General features: G+C 40.9%; 1 protein-coding gene across 1 annotated transcript; it reads left to right on the top strand.

The window, feature by feature from the left end:
- The first annotated feature begins 559 nt into the window (after positions 1–559).
- LOC132780563 (cytochrome P450 2G1-like) lies at positions 560–15,790 on the top strand. The gene is made up of 9 exons (XM_067460915.1): positions 560–739; positions 2,955–3,117; positions 3,402–3,551; positions 7,798–7,958; positions 10,258–10,431; positions 11,980–12,121; positions 13,797–13,984; positions 14,442–14,583; positions 15,609–15,790. The coding sequence occupies exons 1-9, from the start codon at positions 560–562 to the stop codon at positions 15,788–15,790; spliced, it is 1,482 nt and encodes a 493-aa protein (XP_067317016.1).
- The last annotated feature ends 523 nt before the right edge of the window (positions 15,791–16,313 follow it).

Below are 16,313 nucleotides of genomic sequence, written 5' to 3'. Positions count from 1 at the left end.
CTTAGATGTTTTACACCTAGTAAAATGGGTAATTTACCTAAGACAGAGCAGTGGTTCTCAACCTGTGGGCCCCTGGGTGTTTTGGCCTACAACTCCCAGAAATCCTAGCCAGTTTACTATCTGTCAGGATTTCTGGGAGTTGAATGCCAAAACATATGGGGACCCACAAGTTGAGAGCCACTGTCTTAGAGTGTCTGCTGCAGTACAAACTTTAAAACACATATGCCTTCTGAACATAATATCCACAACACTGATTTACCAGAAAAGAAACTATTACCAAATCCTAGAGTTGGAAGAGACCACAAGGGCTATTCATGTCATGTCCAATCCCTTACTATGAAGGAATAAACAATGATATGTTTTCCTTGTTCCATAGGTTAATGATCAATATGATTGGTTTCTGTCTGCTCTTATTGCTGACTTGTGCTCCAGGTCTGAGCAGTTATGAAACACAAAAGGCGGTGCCCAACCAACCTCAATAAAAGTCCATAAAGCCCCAGCTAGATGAGACCAGTGTTCACACTGTGCCAAAAGAGAAGGACATTTGACAACCTGCACCATGGAATGGGCTACTACACTCATTTCTCTCCTTGTTGTCTTTATTTCTTGCCATCTGCTCATATCATCTAAGAGGAAACAATTGCACAAGGGGAGACTTCCTCCAGGACCAACTCCTCTGCCCCTGATTGGGAATTTCCTGCAGATCAAGTCAAGTGAAACCTTAAAATCTCTTATCAAGGTATGGACCATTTTTGGACTCTTTCGGACCTTTTATGGAGAAAAAAGACTTTTATGTTTAATGATCAGAAAGGATTAGTTGTGGAAAGAAGTGTGCCTGAAACATTGGAAACTATCTTTATCCTCTTTATCTTTATCTTTACTTTCTTTGTCTTTCTTCTTTCTTTGTATCTTCTATTACATAGTTATAATCTGTAACAAAGAACTGAGAAAAACGTCTTTCCAAGGTGAACCTTAAATTTGCATACTTTTCTAGATATTCTTGCATATATATCTCTGGACAAAATGTTCTCTTTCCTTGCCTCTGTCTTGTAGTTTGTTGTTTATGGTAGGACTCACATCTACGCTAAAGTACACCAGACACCGCAAATGCTATTCTTTGTCTGGATTCGTTTCTGAGATTTGTGGTGTGTGATTCTCCATTAATTGCTATGGCTCCACTCTGTGAAACCTGGAATTTGTAGTTTGGTGAGGGACTTAGAATTCTTTGCTAGAGTTATCTAGTGATAATGATTTAATTCACATGGCACAATGCGACGGGATCCTGGGGGCTTTAGTTTTACAAGGTCTTTCGCCTCCTCTGACCATGAGTGCTGGTGTCTCAATAAACTACAACTCCCATGACTCCATAACATTGAGCCATGGCAGTTAAAGTAGTGTCAAACTGGATTATTTGCACAGTGTAGATGACTACACATAGAGGAGAGAATACTAGAGAACCCTTAGGCTAATTCTACACTGTCATATAAAATCCAGATTTATATACATTAACTGAATGATATTGCAGTGTAAACTCATATAATCCAGTTCAAAGCAGATAATTTGGATTATGTGCATTGATAACCTGGATTATATGGCAGTGTCGAAGAAGCCTTGGAGCAGTGTTTCTCAACCTGGGAGACAGGACCCCTGGGGGGATCGCGAGGAGATGTCAGAGGGGTTACCAAAGATCATCAGAAAACACAGTACTTTTTGTTGATCATGGGCGGGTTTTGTTTTTTTTTGGATGTTTGGCCCAATTCTATTGTTGGTGTGATTCAGAATGCTCTTTGATTGTAAGTAAATCCCAGCAATTTCAATTCCCAAATGTCATAGAATTATAGAATCATAGAATCAAAGAGTTGGAAGAGACCTCATGGGCCATCCAGTCCAACTCCATTCTGCCAAGAAGCAGGAATATTGCATTCAAATAACTCCTGACAGATGGCCATCCTCTGTTTAAAAGCCTCCAAAGAAGGAGCCTCCACCACACTCCGGGGCAGAGATTTCCACTGCTGAACGGCTCTCACAGTTATGAAGTTCTTCCTCGTGTTCAGATGGAATCTCCTCTCTTGTAGTTTGAAGCCATTGTTCCGCGTCCTAGTCTCCAGGGAAGCAGAAAACAAGCTTGCTCCCTCCTCCCTGTGGCTTCCTCTCACATAATTATACATGGTTATCATATCTCTTCTCAGCCTTTTCTTCTTCAGGCTGTCATAGATGTCAAGTCTATTTCCCCCAAACTCCACCAATGTTAACATTTGGGCATATTAAGTATTTGTGCAAAGTTTGGTCCAGATCCATAATTGTTTGAGTCCACAGTGCTCTCTGGATGTAGGTGAACTACAACTCCAAAACTCAAGATTAATGCCCACCAGATCATTCCAGTGTTTTCTGTTGATCATGGGAGTTCAGTGTGCCAAGTTTGGTTCAATTCCATCATTGGTGGAGTTCAGAATGCTTTTCATTGTAAGTGAACGATAAATCCCAGCATATTGGGTATTTGTGCCAAATTTGGTCCAGTGAATGTAAATACATCCTGCAGATCAGATAGTTTACATGATGATTCATAACAGTAGCAAAATAACAGTTATGAAGTGGCAATGAAAATAATGTTATGGTTGGGGGTCAAAACAACATGGGGAACTGTATTAAGGGGTCACGGCATTAGGAAGGTTGAGAACCACTGCCTTAGAATGTGTCTGTACTGCAGAACTCATAGACCACTTCAACTGGGATGGCTCAAGCATGTGGAACCAAATGTTCAACCCATTGGATCACTACTCTGATCAAGTGCTTGTTTTCAACTGAAATCGAGAATCCACATTAAGATTCACCATATGTTGAAAGGTGCTTCTTGACCGCAAATGATGCAGTCATCTCTCTCAAAGGACACCATTACAAAATGTTTGCCTATCAAAAAGGTTGTGCTAGATGTGAAAGATTGATTTCCCCTACAGCTACGTGAAAAATATGGCCCTGTTTTCACCGTCTATTTTGGGACACGTCCAGTTCTGGTCTTATGTGGACACCAAGCTGTGAAGGAGGCCCTCATAGACAAGGCAGAAGAGTTCAGTGGAAGGACTACCATGCCTTCATTGGAGCCTAGTTTCCAGGGATATGGTGAGGCATCACAACTACATTTACAATAATGGTCCCATTCTTGTTTCTGCTTGCCATGTCATTTATTTATTGCAGAAGGCTTTCATGGCCAGAATCACTGGATTGTTGTAGGTTTTTCGAGCTATATAACCATCTTCTAGAAGAATTATCTCCTGACGTTTCGCTTGCATCTATGGAAAGCATATTCTGAGGTTGTGAGGTCTGTTGGAAACTAGGAAAATAGGGTTTATATATCTGTGGAAAATCTACAATAACCCATGTCATGTATCTCCTTTTGCCTTCAGGAGTGAGTTTTTCCAATGGAACACGTTGGAAGGAACTGCGCCGGTTCTCCCTCATGGTCTTGAGGAGTTTTGGAATGGGGAAAAAGTCTATTGAAGAGCGAATCCAAGAGGAGGCCCAATTCCTGGTGGAGGAATTTCGGAAGACAAAGGGTAAGAGATGTGCCAAAGAGAGCTTGGACTCATTCTGTTCAGTGAAAGGACTGTAATCCTCACTCAACCACAAGGGACCATAACCAGGCCTTGTAGTGAAGGGAGGAGGGTTAGGGGTTGAAACCACCCTCAAAATTGGAGTGGAAAGGCACAGGCAATTTCACTCATTAACTTTGTCATCACATACTGAGGTCTACCTTTTATTGCATGCCTCATGTTAGGAGTTAAATTTTGGCCTCATGATAGGCAGGATATGTGTTCTGGTACAGCCGCACCAGGAGCTCCAGCTTCCCTTGCTATTTGTTGATTACTGCATGTATTTTAAAGTTCTATGCCTTTGCAGTTAGATGGCTTTCCTTACTTTGCAGTTATTGGGTCAATTGCTTGTCAATTATCATTAGGTTCCCTAGTCCCGCCCCCTTTTTTGGGCTTTGGATTGGAAGTGAGCCATTTTGTTAGTTAGTATCAGCCAGGTTAGCTTTTGTATAGGATGTGTGTAACTTCCCCTGTACAAAGGCTTCAAGCTTTAAGAATTTCCAGGGTTACAGAAATTCCAACAGAAACAGAAAGGAAAGAAAACCAGAGGAGAACAGTTTTAAGAGTCTCCTAAGAACTCCAGGGAAGCATTCCCACAACTTTGGGAATTTTCAGGAAAACAGCCTTAAAGACTAAAGAACTCCAGCTGCAGAATATCCACTGTCTTGCTGGTTGGTCCACTCAGCGTCCGAGAAGCAGTTCGGCCCCGTAGTGGAGCACACATCAGTGAGGGTTGGATTTCAATCAGCCTGGGAGAAGTTAAAAATGGGAATTTTCCTTTAAAGAAAACGTTATTGAAGATAGTGCCTGTCCCCTGTGGACAAGATTGAGAGAACCAATACTTTATCAAGAAAGCCTTGAAGTTCCTGTTTGATTTCATTAATAAAGGCCTTTGTTGTACTTCTCTAGCCATCTGAAGATTCTTTGTAGTGGAAACCTCTGAGAACTTCTCCTTAGGATCCTGGCTTCCCACTGGGCAAAGGTTACACATCCTATTTTTAAAGTCAACTAATTACAGGCCCAGTGGCGACAGAACAATATGTATTTCCTGTGGCTAAGAAGAGGCATCTAAGTTTTCAACCCAAATGGTTCAGCAGACTTCCCTGGTTAGCCTACTCATTTAATCTACAAGGTGCACTCTGTAAGTAATGTGTGGTGTTTGGAGGAGAAGTTAGGGGTAAAGGTGGTCATCAGAAGCTTAGTGCATTGGTTGTCTGACCATTTGTGTGATGGGAAAATGCAACAGAAATTTTCAATGGACACCAAAAAAACCAAAGTACCAACATAACAACTTGTGCTTGGCTGAAAACCTCTTGCTAATAATGGAAAACATCCTGATGTAACCCATCATCACGATAAAGGAAAGCAGAAGAAAACAGAAGAAAACAGAAATAAACTTCTGGCAATTATAGAAACGATTGTCCTTCAGAACCTTTGCACAAAGATAGTAATTTCATGGCTTTGTTGAGATCTCTTGCCAGATCAGGAGAAAATTACCTGAAAAGTCATTTTGCTATGAATGCCCAATATTCTAGTCTTCAAATACAGAATGAACTAATAGACATCTGTTGTGACAAGATAGTCCAAAATCGAAAGTTGCCATGCAATTTGACAGATATAATTTTGGATGTGAGTAGCTCAGAACAGTTATCGTTCTTGGTAAGGTATGTTGTTGTCAAAGTTGCAGGAATAAGAGAAGACTTTAAAGACTTTAAAGTCTTTGAGAAGATCAGTGATATGATGGGTGGAGGACTTGAAGGCATTATTTTGAAAACACTGGAAAAAATGGGCTGAGCCTGCAATATTTGTGTGGACAGAGTTATGATGGAGCTGCTAATATGAGTGGTCATATTAGTGGTGCACAGGCAATTATATCACAGAAGTATCCGAAACTAAGAAACATCACGATTGGTTTGATGAAAATGACAAAGAGATCCAACAGTTAATTCATAAGAAAAGGAAAGTCTTCAAAATATGGCAGAGAGACACCAACTGCACTGCTAAGAAAAAGATCTATGCCAGTGCAAAAGCTGAGGTCCAAAGAAAGACCAGAGAACTCAAGAACATCTGGTTAACAAAGAAGGCTGAAGAAATCGAACACTTTGCAGACATCCATGATACTCAGGGATTTTTTAAAGCCACAAAAGTCATCTACGGACGAAGAAATCATGGCACACACCCTCTACTCTCATCAGATGGAACCAAACTTCTGAAGGATAAAAAAATCAATTGCATGCTGACATTTGTCCGCTTGTTTTCCCAAGAGATTTGCAGGATTTTCCGGAGGCGGATGGAATCGTTCTAGGAGTTGTATGTGACGTCTGTAGACAGTCCTCGTTTTGCAGGCATATAGCAGGATTGGGAGGACCATAGCTTTATAAACAAGCACCTTGGTATCCCTACGGATGTCCTGGTCCTCAACACTCTCTGCTTCATTTGGAAAAATGCTGCACCCACAGAGCTCAGGAGGTGTTGAATTTCAGTGTCAATGTTGACTTTGGTGGAGAGGTGGCTGCCAAGATAGCAGAAATGGTCAACATTTCTAATGTTACACCATTAAACTGCATCTCTGGCATTGAAGATGGATTGGCTGGTGACTGCTGGAAGATCACTTTGGTTTTCTTGATGTTCAATTACAGGTCGAGCTTCTCATATGTTTCTGCAAAGGTATTTAGAGTGGCTTGTAGGTCTTCTTCTGAATGTGCACAGGTGATGTTGTCATCAGCATACTGGAGTTCTATCACAGATGTTGTTGTAACCTTTGTTTTGGGTTTCACTCTGCTGAGGTTAAATAGCTTGCCATCTGTCCGATTGATGATTTCCACTCTGATGGGAAGCTTCCCATCAACAAGATGAAGTATCATAGTGATGAAGATGGAGAATTAAGTTGGGGCAATAACACATCCCTGTTTGACACCTGATTCCACCTTAAATGGGTCACTTTGGGAGCCACTGCTGTCCAAGACTGTTGCCATCATGTCATCATGGAGGAGCCACAGGATATTCACAAATTTATTAGGGCACCTGATTTTTTGGAGGATGGTCCAGAGAGCACTGCTATTCACTATGTCAAATGCCTGTGTCGAAAAAACTGTCGTATAGATACAGAGAACTGGGAAGCCCTGCTCCTTGAGCATTGTAGCTGGAGGTCAGCTGTGACTAGCAGTGCTGTGGAATTTGAAGAGGCATGAATGGAGGGCAAAATGGAGAAATGAGACAAGAGGAAGGCAAATCAAATCAACCCGGCCGGGACCACCTTCCTCCTGGAAACCGACGCTTTCACTGGAGGAGACTGGAGGTCAAGAATAGGGCTCCACAGTCACATTTGTACTCTCTGCCAGGACACTGCACTTAGAGTAGTGGTTCTCAACCTGTGGATCCCCAGATGTTTTTGGCCTTCAACTCCCAGAAATCCTAACAGCTGGTAAACTGGCTGGGATTTCTGGGAGTTGTAGGCCAAAACACCTGGGGACCCACAGATTGAGAACCACTGACTTAGAGGATTATCTTACTTGGACAACAAGGGATTGCCTACGTAAGTAAGTAAGTATGTGAAAGTATTTCAGGAGATTTTTAACACAAGAAGATCAATGGTTGAATCTGTGGGTGGAGAAGTTATGATTCCTCGATCAATGGTTGAATCTATGGGTGGAAAAGTTAGGATTCCTCGCATATGTTCAAAACAGACTTGTCAAACATGAAAAGTCATTTTCAACGCTGAAATATTTGAAAACATATATTAGAAGCACAATGGGACAATGAAGACTGACTGGACTTTCACTCTTGAGTGTCTGCTGAAGTCTATCGATGGAGCCTGATTTCTGCCAAAGTGTATTGCCACAGTTTTCAAGTATTACCAACAGACAATGTAGTATTCTTTTGTAACCACTAAATTACCAATTAAGAATCATTTTCAGGTGTTTAAAAGACTTGAAACATTGTAACTAAAATACAAATTTGATTTAATTAAGTCTATACAAAGTATAGAATGAATAATATAATTTAAATTATTTTGGGTTATGGACCTAGTCTTTTTGATTTGCTAAAAACATGTTTCAACTCTCTCTCCCCAAATTTATCTCTGGCTATGGGCCTGACTACAGCTCCCATTGCATGTTAATTAGTGGACACAGGGTGCATTTGGTCCTGTTCTTTGCACCAGAAAGACTTTCTGTGAACTGATTCTTCATTCATTCTCTTTGCTGTGCAGAAAATCCTTTTGATCCTACCTTCTTCCTCGGCTGTGCATTCTCCAACATCATTTGCTCTATTGTTTTTGGGAACCGCTTTGACTATGAGGACAAAGAATTCCAGGCTTTCGTAGGGATGGTACATAAATTCTTCAGGGAAATGAGCACCGCCTGGGCCCAGGTACTCCTTTTGCAGTAATGCTCAGGTTAAATAATAACAAAACCATTTGTCTTCATCACTCCCCTGAGTTTTTCCTCTTCCTTTCTCACATACCTAGATGTTCAGATTCCATGTCCGGCCACAAATCCTCATGCTCTTGTGATCCCATCGCCTATCCAACTGCTCTTCCTCTTCTTTTGCTTTCCATGAAGATAATCTTTCTCTCTTTCCACATGAGTGTTCTCTCTCTTTCCCCTATTTTCCCCTCCTACACCTCACTCACAATATTTTTCTTTCTTCATTTTCTGTCCTCACCTAAGTACTCATTTAGGGGTTTTTTTTCTTTTTTTGTTTTGCCAAAGCCTTCTTAGGCTCCCTTTGTGAAGATCTCATAATTCTTGGTGAGGGAAGCCAAGTCAGCTTGTTTTGACTACCACGATTTTGACCTTTTCGGAAAATAAAGGAGTCAGCCTTGATTCCAATTTCCCCTTTCCTGGTTAGGAACACTTCCCATCTATTGATTGATGATTATTAGGCTTGGGCAAGTTCGTTTGGAAGCTTCTAAAATCGTAATTAATTCGGATTAAAGTCCCTTTTGAATCAATTTTGAGCCATGCAGGAATAGTGGGAGGAGTAATTCCGAATTGAAACCACTTACCCATTGTTCGGAATTATTTTCAGGTGCCTCCCACAGTTATTTTGATTTTAAGACCATTAAGCAATTTTGGCAAAGCCTAACAAATGGTTTTAAAATCTCACGGTTTCCATTCTTTCCCTGGCAGCGAGCTGCGATGCAGAAGGATGAGGTGGGCATGGCTAAGCACAGCTCTTCTTGAAGGTCACACCCCAGTGGCCTTCAAGAAGAGCTGTGTTTAGCCAGCCCACCCCATCTCTCTGCACCACAGCTCACTGCAAGGGAAGGAAAACTGCGAGATTTTAAAACTGTTTGTTAGGCTTTGCCAAAATTGCCTAATGGTTCTGGAGGGAGGGAGGGAGGGAGGGAGGGAGGGGCACCTTCCATTAATGAAGCAAATGAAGCAATTCGGATTTCCTGATATTTCCAATCTTTTTTTCATTAAAGTTTCGAAAATCATTTCAAAATCGAATCGCCAGCGCCCACTATATATGAAATGAGTTTTGAACCTTTTTTTTGATCACCCAAGCCTAATGATTATACTGTAGCCAACAGAGAGATTTAAATTTTATTTAAAATATAAAACACATGGTTTTCTTTGCTCATATGTGTCATATTTAGGTTTCTCAATTCTATCGTCTTGAAGTAACATTTTCCTTCGACTCACAGACACAGTGGTAGAACGTTTCTTTCACTTTCTATCCTGATCTCACTGTTCTTGCTGCATCTGTTGCCCCCAAGTCTCTCCATTTTCCACCAAAAGAAGCCGATTAGGGAGTTGAGTATGTTTAGACAGGAGAAATGAAGGCTGAGCAGGGATATGGTGAGCCATGTTTAAAGCTTGTTTTCTCATGCTGTAGAGACCAGTACACAGAGCAGTGGCTTCAACAGACAGGGGAAAAATCCATTTAAACATTAGGAAAAAATCCTGACAGTAAAATCCGTTCAGCAGTGGAATATGCCACCTCAGAATGTGGTGGAGTCTCCTTCTCTGGAAAGTTTTAAGCAGAGGCTGGATGATCATCTGTCAGGAATGCTTTCATTGCATGTTCTTGTATGGCAGGGAGTTGGACTGGATGATCCTTGTGGTGTCTTCCAACTCGATGATTCTCTGATTTTACATCATGCCTTTGCTCCTATTATATCTGTTATGTTGTGATATAAAATTAAAAAAAACCCTACAAATCATGGCTTCCAAGCCTTTCTTCATATTTTTTTGAACTCCCAGGTTCTTTGCTCCCGCGATTTGGCTTTTCCATATCTAGGGACCTCATCATACACATGAGCCCTCTCCACATCTTGTTTCCTTTCACCGGCAATCACCATCACATGGGGGAATGGGACAAGGCACCCCCGCTCCTGTCTCCATCAGACTGGAGAAAGGGTGGCAATACGTGTTGCCCTTTAACCCATCAGGTGGGGAAAAGGGGAGAAAACACAACTTACTTTGCGTCAAGTGTAATAAGATGGCGCGTTCACAAATAATCTTTGAGGTCACAATAACCCAGTTACTAAACTTAAGAGGCTCACATAGTTTTCAGGATGAATGGGATATATTTGCTCCATCCTATTCAGAACTAAATTGAGTTATTGGATGTTCCCTTTGTTACTAGCAGCAGAAATCCTGTTGATGCTTAGATGGAATACAACAGCTATCAGTTCAGCATGGTTTCTCTCCTTGTGCAGTTCTATGACATCTATGCCAACTACTTGAATTACATTCCGGGAATCTACAGTAACATCTATGATGCCATGGACATGAAGCTCTTCGTTGCCAAGAGAATCAAGAAGAACCAAGAGACCTTGGACCCTAATTTCCCACGTGACTATATTGATTGCTTCCTCATCCGGATGGAAAAGGTACATTGTTGGCGCATGAAGGTAGCAGGGCTCTGCATTAACTGTTAGTAATCTTTCTCACTTAGGGAAATGTGATAAGAAACCTTTAATCTATCCTACTTGTTTCCTCCTGGTGGCATAGAGCAGGGGTCCTTAAACTTTTTAAACAGAGGGCCAGGTGACCGTCCCTCAAACTGTTGGAGGGCCGGATTATAATTTGAAAAAAAAATGAATGAATTCCTATGCACACTGAACATATCTTATTTGTGCCGTTGCACCTGGGGTCTGTAGATCTTAGTGAAAGAAACATGGACGTGACATCTCTCCCCAGGGGATTGCTTCTTGCCCTCCTTTAGAAAACTGGAACTTCCAAGGATCAAGACACTACAGATAACTCGAAATAGGCTTTATTGTTCACAATGAGTTATCTTCCTTAGGCACAAACTTGATGTTTCAACAGGGGGTAAAGAAAATATACGTTACAGTCTCTGAAGTCTTGGGTCCAAGGAGTTTTGCAGCAGAGAAGCTTTCCAAGTTCCCTCTTTTCTCAATGGCTGTGAAGGCCTGAGCTTTCGCAACCCCCAGTCCAATGAACTATAATTGAAGGCACAAAGTCTTCCTCTTGATGCCAAGGGACTGGTTTGAAGGCGCTTAAGATTCCACAACATCATCCAGGTGAGCTGGTTATGAAGAATGAATCTTAAGAGTACAAACTTAAGAATTGGTGAAGAAAGATGACTTAACTGAGGGCTTTCGGAGCTAAACCTTTTCTCACCTCCATCTGCTGAGATGTTTGATGGTAGAATGAAAGGAAAGCCCTGCCCTCTTCCCCAGGAAGGGGAGGAGCCAAACAATTAAGCAGGGGAGGCAATTCAACAGATGCAAACAGCATTAGATAGCCAAACAATTCAACTGTACATTCACATACAAGTGGGGCCTGATGCACCGTCACATTATTTGTAGTGCAAAAAACACTTTAAAACAATACAATAATTAAAATGTAGAACAATTTCAACAAATATAAACTTATTAGTATTTCAATGGGAAGTGTGGGCCTGCTTTTGGCTGATATGATAGGATTGTTGTTGTTGTGTGCTTTCAAGTCGTTTCAGACTTAGGTTGACCCTGAGCGAGGGCTGAGTAAATGATCTTGGAGGGCCGTATCCGGCCCCTGGGCCTTAGTTTGAGGACCCCTGGCATAGAGTGTTAAACCACTGAGCTGCTGAACTTGCTGACCAAAGGGTTGGTGGTTTGAATTCAGGGAGCGGGCTGAGCTCCCACTATTGGGGCAGCTTCTGTCGACCTAGCAGTTCAAAAACATGCAAACGGGACTAGATCAATAGGCATTGCTTCTGTGGAAAGGTAATGAAGCTCCATGAAGTCATGCTGGCCACATGACCTTGGAGGTGTCTATGAACAACCCTGGCTCTTCGGCTTAGAAATGGAGATGAGCACCACCCCCAAGAGTTGGACACAACTAGAGTTAATGTCAGGGAAAACCTTTACCTTTACTTGCTTCTAATCAGAAATGGAATTGTCTCATGATGTTTTATTTTTTCCTGCTTTTAGGAAAAAGACAATCCAGGCAGTGAATTTTTTATGCAGAACTTGGAGCACACCATTCTTAATCTGATCCGTGGTGGAACAGAGTCGGGCAGTTCCACCTTGAAATATGGCTTCCTGCTTCTGATGAAATATCCTGAAGTGCAAGGTGTTGTTGTTGTCGTTGCTGATGATGCTAATATCATTAACAATTTGCCCAAATTGGCAGGTTGAGTTTCACAGATTTGATCAATATGTTCTCGCTAGGAATCTTTAATATTTCCAGGGAAATTCTATAGTCAACTTCTGGTCAAATTCTATGGTCAAATTTCACTTCCCCATAATCATTTGAGAGTGTTCAGCCCCCTGTATCTATGTCTTCTGTATCTATATATTTAGTCAGTAGTGGCTTGAAAATGTTTAGGAAAAAGAAAATCTTGATTTGGCTGCATATCAAGCCTTACACGGATGTAAACCCTGTTATTTTTAATTTTTTTAACATTTTATCCAGCACATGTGGCCCGCACACTGTCACTGTGATTGTTTATTATAATGTTATCTTATTAATGCATTCATATGTTTTTATGTAATTATGATGTTGTTGCTTGTTGCTTATGTTTTTGGTTTTATCTTGCTGTAATATGTTGTCTGGGCTTGGCCTCATGTAAGCTGCCCCAAGTCCTCGATTATTATTATTATAAAGATTATTTATTTATTTATTTATTTAAAAGTTTTGTATACCTGCCTTCTCACCTCTCTTGAGGGACTCAGACCGGTTTCCAACCATAATATCACATACAATCAATAAAATATCATAATACATATTACAGTAAAACATTAAAACAGCAATTACAATCAATAACTATAATGGTCAGTCGTCACACTAAAATCGTTGCTCATCATCCTCCATCCATATCTCAGGGTGTTGGCTCACTCTTCGAATGCCTGTCTCCATAACCAAGTCTTCACCTGTTTCCTAAATGTCAAGATAGAAGGGGCGGTTCTGATCTCCAGTGGGAGAGAGTTCCAGAGTCGAGGGGCCACCACCGAGAAGGCCCTGTCCCTCGTCCCCACCAGACGCGCTATTATTATTATTATTATTTAAAACTTTTATATTCCGATCTTCTCTACCACCGTAGAGGGACTCAGACTTGCTAACAGCAATGCTAGTAGTACAATCTAAAATCAAAACAGTCTAACAACAAACATAAACAGTGAATTAAAATAGAGTAAAAATACATATAAGCCAATTCGCCAAGATAAAATCATGTCCAATTCAATCTGTGTCCTGTGATCCATACTTTAGTCAATTGCCATTCTCAGCCATAATTCTGGGAATGCCTCATTCCATAGCCATGATTTTACTAGCTACCTGAAGGTCAGGAGGGAGAGAGTGCCATAGCCAAGGGGGCCACCACAGAGAAGGTTCTTTGCAACCTTGCTTGGCTTTTTATACATGAAATGCCATTTTACTACAGCACTGTCTATAGTGGAAGCTCAGCATCCAAGTGTCCTGGGGAAAAAAAACTATGGCAAATTCTGAGGGCCCATTAATAAGGTTTGAAGACTACAAGATTACTAGTTCGTGATTTCAGAAATAACTGGAAATGAGAGAGATGACTGAAGAAGTGCAAGGTATGATAAAAATTATTTCATAGTGCTCTCTTTACAAGAGGAAGGTGCAATCAAGCCATGCAGGTTGTTGCTAGGGATGAGATGTCAGTCCTCCTGCAACAAATAGTAAGGGATTTCATGTTGCTGTTTAGCATAATTGGAAGTAGAATCTCAGTTCCCTTTTGAGAGTCAGAGACTGAAGGCATTAATTATCCTCATATCTTTAACAGCAAAAGTGCATGAGGAAATTGATCGAGTGATTGGCCATAATCGTTTCCCAAACACTGAAGATCGGCGGCAGATGCCGTATACAAATGCTGTGATCCACGAAGTGCAGAGATGCAGTGATGTCTTTCCTATGAGTGCAGCCCACATGGTCACTTGTGACACTGAATTCAGAGGATATCATATCCCTAAGGTACAGTAACGGGGCAACGAGAATATGAGTAATTGAAGGTATTCATGGGACATTCCACTGTGATTCAATCCCACCTACAGTTGCCAGACTATAGAAGAGTCAAGATGGTGTAAGTCCAATTTTTGCTACCATTATCCATTTCTTAAAATACTGGTTGCAACCCCCAGGTTGAGAACCGCTGGCTTAGTGCCTTGCAGATGCTCAACTTGAATCTGAACAGTTCTGATCTTATCTCATTTTTGGTAGAACAGTTAGTTTGCTTCTTGCTCATCTGTTACTGTTTTTCTCTCTCTCAAAAGACGATTCTACCCTGAAGCATCGAACAAGTTGAAGTGCAAAGCCTCATTCCAATAAACCCAAGTGTTCCGCAGTCTTTACATCAAAAGCATGTTGTGCAAGATACTTGTTCTGGAACTGCATTTTGTCTTTCTGATCTCATAACTCTTTTCTTTTCCAGGGGATGGCAGTCTACCCATTACTCAGCACTGTCTTGCATGACCCTACAATGTTTAAAAGCCCCAATGCTTTCAACCCAGAGAACTTCTTGGATGAGAATGGACGCTTCAAGAAGAATGAGGCCTTTGTGCCTTTCTCCGCAGGTAGAACTCTCCAGAAACACCAATGAGGAGAAGAATCACTTTCACATTTTGTTAGTTTATTAGCTTGATATCCCATGCTTGCTTTTAGAGCTTGCTACAGTGGTCTCCTTATTCTCCCACAGCAAACATGCAAAATTATGAAGGGATTAAGAACTTTGTCATGTACTCTCTTGATTTCATTTCCTAATTGTATAACCTTTGTTGCCCACTTCTTCCTCCTCCAAGGGTTCCCAGTCTTGCTTGAATAGTAAAGGGTCATTTTTCTGAAGATATCTTGTTAAAAAGTCATTTTTTGCTATTTCAGTTATTTTTACTATCCATTCTTCCATTTTTGTTGTTTCTACTAGTCTTCCCATCTGCACATACACAATTCTTGCTGCCGTTGTCATCAAAACGGCAGTAATAGAAATGTCAAATTATTAACTATTCCTATGCTGGGGAGGAAAGAGAAGGGAAGCATTCTTATCTGGATGCAGTTTAGCCCTACCTTGACATATTCAGTTCTCAAAGCCACATTCCACTTGAAAAGCAAATATAAATTTCTGGATGTAAAGGTCGCTGCTAAAATTACTAATTAATTTCTTCAAACCCAAAATGATTGAAGAACACATCCCTACTTGCAAGTAGCTCTAGAAATCAAAATCTGTAACATCAATCTCAACACATTTAGAAATTATTTTGGCTGCCTTTAGATTTAGAGACACCAAACTTAGGTTTCCCTAAATGAACAATGAGCCATCCAAAATACCATAGAAAGGTGGCTGAAATGGTTATTCGATATGGTTGAGATCAACTGCAAACCGATAGCAAGTTGGATAGAAAGGAAATCTTTTCTGAGTAGATATAAGACAATGAGATTGCTGGTTGAAGGGGCAACATCATACTGAGCTAGATATGATATGGACAAGGCAAGGGGATTTGAGGTGAAATAACTCTTTTTTGTTGCATCTTAGGAGGCATCTGATTACAGATAGCTAAATGTGTCTGTCCTTACTGCCTGGGAAATTCTCATATTTTTATTTCAGGGAAGCGGAACTGCTTGGGTGAAGCCTTGGCCCGCATGGAGCTTTTCCTTTTCTTCACCACCATCCTGCAGAATTTCCATTTGAAGTCCCTTGTGCCCCCTGAAGATATCGACCTCACTTTTCAAGAAAGTGGCTTTTCCAACATCCCACCCTTTTACCAGCTCTGCGCAATCCCACGCTGACTCTGAAGTCCCTTTCTCCTTCAGCCTGGGACTCTTGCAGAAGCTGCATTGACAGACTCCACAAGAAAGAAGGGGATTTTCTCTGATTTCTGGCTCTCAGAAAGAGGGCTGATTTTTGGTATAAAGAAATATATATGGTTTCTGGATTTTACCCCCTTATTAGGTCTTCTTGTCCTGAGGTACTATTGTATTCCCAGCTGGGTAACAAGGATTCTTTTCTAGCAATTCTCCTATTTTCTGAAGAATCACAAGGTGGTGATGACTCTTAATTTAGTTATGTCTATTTATTGCTTATGAAGTTTTTACGTTGCCTTGAAATTATCCAATTTGAAATTTAGAATTTGTGAAAACAGTTATAAGTTCATAACCACTTTGATTCTGGAGTTAGGAAGTCCAGTTGACCCTCTGTACTCATGGATTCAACAATCCAAAACTTGAAAATTAAAGAAATTCCAAAAAGTAATCTGGATTTGATTGTTTTATGTAAGGGACATAATTTCATTACACCAATGAATGCAATGGG

This window comes from Anolis sagrei, chromosome X (genome assembly GCF_037176765.1).
Source record: "Anolis sagrei isolate rAnoSag1 chromosome X, rAnoSag1.mat, whole genome shotgun sequence".
NCBI lineage: Eukaryota > Metazoa > Chordata > Lepidosauria > Squamata > Dactyloidae > Anolis > Anolis sagrei.
Note: the sequence above shows the minus strand (reverse complement) of the source record. Positions and strands in the feature narration are given on the sequence as shown.

Excerpts from the sequence above, each read along its gene's own strand:
- LOC132780563 (XM_067460915.1), top strand. The coding sequence starts at position 560 with ATGGAATGGGCTACTACACTCATTTCTCTCCTTGTTGTCTTTATTTCT. Across the intron at positions 7,959-10,257 it reads TGAGCACCGCCTGGGCCCAG|TTCTATGACATCTATGCCAA; the intron begins GTACTCCTTTTG and ends CTCCTTGTGCAG. Across the intron at positions 10,432-11,979 it reads TCCTCATCCGGATGGAAAAG|GAAAAAGACAATCCAGGCAG; the intron begins GTACATTGTTGG and ends TCCTGCTTTTAG.